Below are 4,824 nucleotides of genomic sequence, written 5' to 3'. Positions count from 1 at the left end.
CGGTCACCCAAAGGTAGTCATTTTCCCGGAGACGACTTTCGGTTCTCGGTGGCGTAGAGGGATCCCCAGACTCCAATATCCCATTGGAAAACGTCGGAGAAGCAGGAGCCCAAAGCAACGCATAGGAACCCAGGAACCATAGGCTATTACTTCCTAGCCTCAATTTCCCGGGTGACACCTGGTAAGGCACCATGCTGCTGGTCTCCTCTGGGGTCAAGGCCCCGCCTCTCCTGGGCGGCCTCTGACCCCGCTGGCCCAGCCGCTCCTCCCCTTCGCTCCAGCCCAGCTCCCACGGTCCCAGAGGTAGGCGGGCTGGCACTGGGTGACGGCGACAGAACCCTGGCCCGACTCGCCCTCGCGCCCCCGCCGAGGGCCGGGCTTCCCCAGCCCTGTCCCCTCCAGGGAGCTGCCGGAGCCGCGGTGTGCTTAGCGCTCCGCGCCTGAGCCCTCCTCTCCTGGGCGTCCCCAACTCCTGCACGCGTTTGGGCTCACGGCTTGTAGCCAGGGAGGAGGGAGGGAGCCAGGGAGCAGCGAGCAGCGACCCGGAAACGCCATATAAGGAGCAGGAAGGATCCCCCGCCGGAACAACCCTTATTTGGTCAGCGCCTTATTTGGAGCCGCTCGATATGGCCCGGCTGCTTCCGGCTCCGGGAGGAGGGGAGAAGGCGGAGGGAAGGAGGCGGAGGGAAGGAGGCGGGGGCAACGTCGGGAACTCCGGGACAGTTGGGGTCGGGAGTCCCCAGCTGCGGCTGAGCCTTAGGCTTTCTCCAGGTTTGGGCTCCCAGGGTGCGGGAGGAGGCGTAGGGCCCCGGGGTGCGGGATGGCGGTGCCCACCCATCTCGGACAAGGGGCTTCACGTCACTCCGGGTCCTCCCGGCGGTCTTGCCATATTAGGGCTTCCTGCTTCCCATATACGGCCATGTACGTCACGACGGAGGCGGGCCCATGCGGTTCCAGACCCTTCAAATAGAGGCGGATCCGGGGAGTCGCGAGAGATCCCAGCACGCAGAACTTGGGGAGCCGCCGCCGCCGCCGCCGCCAGCTACCGCCGCCGCCAGCTTCCGCCGTCCAGGACCGGCCCCGGCCCGGTCTCGGTAGCAACACTGCGTCCACACCGGCCGGCGGCAAGGGCAAGCCTGGGGACCCCATCTGCGCTCTTCACATTGTGCCCCGAGTCCCGCATGTGACCCGGCCAGGTCCCCGAGAGTGTGTTCCCCGCAGCTCCAGCCCCGGGCTGCCCCCACCCGCCCCAACACCAGCTCTCCAGTCCGCCCGTCCGGGATGGCCGCAGCCAAGGCCGAGATGCAGCTGATGTCCCCGCTGCAGATCTCCGACCCATTCGGCTCCTTTCCTCACTCGCCCACCATGGACAACTACCCTAAGCTGGAGGAGATGATGCTGCTGAGCAACGGGGCTCCTCAGTTCCTCGGAGCAGCTGGGGCCCCGGAGGGTAGTGCTGGTAACAGCAGCGGCAGCAGCGGGGGCGGTGGAGGTGGAGGGAGCGGCAGCAACAGCAGCAGCGGCAGCGCCTTCAACCCTCAAGGGGAGGCGGGCGAGCAGCCCTACGAGCACCTAACCTCAGGTAAGCTGTGGCCTACGCCGAGAATTAGCCCCTTCACTGCTATCCCTCGCGTCCAGTCCTTCCCCACGGCCTTTGCCGCGCTCCCTTGACCGCAGCAATGCTGCTGGACCTCAGGGATGCAAGTGGGGTTTCCCTTCTATTCCTCGCATCCCCAGGGTCCTGTGTTAGAGGAATGCCTGGGGACATCCGTCCCTACCCCCACCCTCCTGGTCCCTAGAGGTGCGCATAGGAGCGAGCTTTTGTTTTGGATGGAGAGCTCTGGGGCTGCGTGGGTGGGTGGAGGTGGGGGGAGGGCTTGTTTTGATAAGCGGGGCTGCGAGGCCCTTTCCCCCTCCAGAAAAGCTGTCCTGCCTGTCGCTGTCCCCAAGGAAGGGCTGTGATCAATGGCCAGGGATGCCCCGGCAGCCCGGGGTAGGGGATGCGCGCTAGCGGTGGCCGAGGGGGTGCTGGCGGGAATCCCTGTGCGGCGCAGCCGCTGCTACGGAGCCCTAGGAACTGCAATGGAGGGGGATTCTCCGTATTTGCGTCAGCTGTTGTTGAATTGGATTCTGCCGCTGGAGCAGGTCCAGGAACATTGCAATCTGCTGCTATCAATTATTAACCAGCTCGGCAGTCAATGGTAGCCGGCCCGACCTCTTGCCTGGCAGTTTCGCTCCTCCTCGTCCTCCAGTGATTGCTGTCCAGTAACCAAGCCTCCTCCCTATCTTTCTCCTGCCAGAGTCTTTTCCTGACATCTCTCTGAGTAACGAGAAGGTTCTGGTGGAGACAAGTTATTCCAGCCAAACCACCCGGCTTCCCCCCATCACCTACACTGGCCGCTTCTCTCTGGAGCCTGCACCCAACAGTGGCAACACCTTGTGGCCTGAGCCCCTCTTCAGCCTGGTCAGTGGCCTTGTGAGCATGACCAACCCCCCAGCCACCTCATCCTCAGCACCATCTCCAACGGCCTCTTCCTCATCCTCGGCCTCCCAGAGCCCACCCCTGAGCTGCGCAGTGCAGTCCAACGACAGCAGCCCCATTTACTCAGCGGCACCCACCTTCCCCACTCCTAACACTGACATCTTCCCTGAGCCACAAAGCCAGGCCTTTCCAGGCTCCGCCGGCACCGCGCTCCAATACCCGCCTCCTGCTTATCCTACTGCCAAGGGTAGCTTCCAGGTCCCTATGATTCCAGACTATCTGTTTCCACAACAGCAGGGGGACCTGGGACTGGGCACCCCAGACCAGAAGCCCTTCCAGGGCCTGGAGAGCCGTACTCAGCAGCCTTCCCTCACTCCCCTCTCTACCATCAAGGCCTTTGCCACACAGTCTGGCTCCCAGGACCTGAAGGCCCTCAACACCACTTATCAGTCCCAACTCATCAAACCCAGCCGCATGCGCAAGTACCCCAACCGGCCCAGCAAGACACCCCCCCACGAGCGGCCCTATGCCTGCCCAGTGGAGTCCTGTGACCGCCGCTTCTCCCGTTCAGATGAGCTCACGCGTCACATTCGCATCCACACTGGCCAGAAGCCCTTCCAGTGTCGCATCTGCATGCGCAACTTCAGCCGCAGTGACCACCTCACCACCCACATCCGCACCCACACAGGGGAGAAGCCCTTCGCCTGCGACATCTGTGGGAGAAAGTTTGCTAGGAGCGATGAACGCAAGAGACATACCAAGATCCACTTGCGGCAGAAGGACAAAAAAGCAGACAAAGGTGTTGTGGCCTCCTCTACCAACCCCTCCCTCTCTTCCTACTCCTCACCGGTGGCTACCTCCTATACCTCCCCAGTTACTACCTCTTATCCATCCCCAGCCACCACCTCATACCCATCACCTGTGCCCACTTCTTACTCCTCTCCAGGCTCCTCAACCTACCCATCCCCTGTGCACAGTGGTTTCCCCTCACCTTCAGTGGCCACCACATACTCTTCCATTCCTCCTGCTTTCCCTGCCCAAGTCAGCAGCTTCCCTTCCTCAGCTGTCACCAACTCCTTCAGCGCCTCCACAGGGCTTTCGGACATGACAACAACCTTTTCTCCCAGGACAATTGAAATTTGCTAAAGGAAAAGAGGAAAAAAAGGGAAAAGGGAAAAAAAGAGACTTAAGAAACACAAGAGACTTAAAAGACAGAATGGAGGAGATGGCCATGGGAGGGTTTCCTCTTGGGCCAGATGGAGGTTCTCGGAGCCAATCCTCCCCCTCTACTTGACTCCAGGGTCACCATGGAAAGTCTGTTGGCCAACAATCCTTTCTGCCCTCTTTCCCTTCCTCCTCTGTTCCCTTTGACTTCAGCTGCCTGAAACAGCCATGTCCAAGTTCTTCACCTCTATCCAAAGAACTTGATTTGCATGGATTTTGGATATATCATTTCAGTATCATCTCCACTGTATGCCTGACCCCTTGCTCCCTTCAGTGCTAGAAAATTGAGTTGGCAAAATGGGGTTTGGGCCCCTCAGAGCCCAGCCCTGTACCCTTGTACAGTGTGCCATGGATTTCATTTTTCTTGGGGTACTCTTGATGTGAAGATAATTTGCGTATACTATTGTATTACTTGGAGTTAGGGCCTCACTTTGGGAGAAAAAAAAAAAGAAAAGCCAAGCAAATCAATGGTGATCCTTTATTTTGTGATGATGCTGTGACGATTAAGTTTGAAGCTTTTTTTGAAACAGCAGTCCTTGGTATTAACCAGAGCATGTGTCAGAGTGATGTTCCGTTAACCTTTTTGTAAATATTGCCTGACTGTACTCTCACATGTGGCAAAATATGGTTTGGTTTTTCTTCTTTTTTTTTTAAAGTGTTTTTTTTTTTTTTTTTTGTCCTTTCGGTTTAAAAAGTTTCACGTCTTGGTGCCTTTTGTGTGATGCGCCTTGCTGACAGCTTGACATGTGCCAGTTTAAGGGACGTGCTCACCTCTAGCCTTAAGGGGGGCAGGGAGTGACGATTCGGAAGAGGCTTTGGAAGCAAAATAAGGAAGAGGGCAGAGCTGAGCCTCTGTTCTCCAGAATGTAAGAAAAAATCTGAATTCTCAAAAGTCTATTTTTTTAACTGAAAATGTAAATTTATAAATATATTCAGGAGTTGGAATGTTGTAGTTACCTACTGAGTAGGCGGCGATTTTTGTATGTTATGAACATGCAGTTCATTATTTTGTGGTTTTATTTTACTTTGTACTTGTGTTTGCTTAAACAAAGTGACCGTTTGGCTTATAAACACATTGAATGCGCTTTATTGCTCATGGGATATGTGGTGTATATCCT

The 4,824-nt window shown here is 57.2% G+C and overlaps 1 protein-coding gene across 1 annotated transcript; it reads left to right on the top strand.

Annotated features, from left to right (window-relative positions):
• The first annotated feature begins 990 nt into the window (after positions 1-990).
• Positions 991-4,142, top strand: EGR1 (early growth response 1). Its single transcript, XM_036240246.1, has 2 exons — positions 991-1,582; positions 2,301-4,142. The coding sequence occupies exons 1-2, from the start codon at positions 1,282-1,284 to the stop codon at positions 3,626-3,628; spliced, it is 1,629 nt and encodes a 542-aa protein (XP_036096139.1). The 5' UTR covers positions 991-1,281; the 3' UTR covers positions 3,629-4,142.
• The last annotated feature ends 682 nt before the right edge of the window (positions 4,143-4,824 follow it).

The sequence above is a fragment of the Molossus molossus genome, unplaced genomic scaffold (assembly GCF_014108415.1).
Source record: "Molossus molossus isolate mMolMol1 unplaced genomic scaffold, mMolMol1.p scaffold_m16_p_4, whole genome shotgun sequence".
Classification (NCBI taxonomy): domain Eukaryota; kingdom Metazoa; phylum Chordata; class Mammalia; order Chiroptera; family Molossidae; genus Molossus; species Molossus molossus.
The sequence above is the reverse complement of the archived record's forward strand: the minus strand, read 5'-3'. Positions and strand labels throughout refer to the sequence as shown.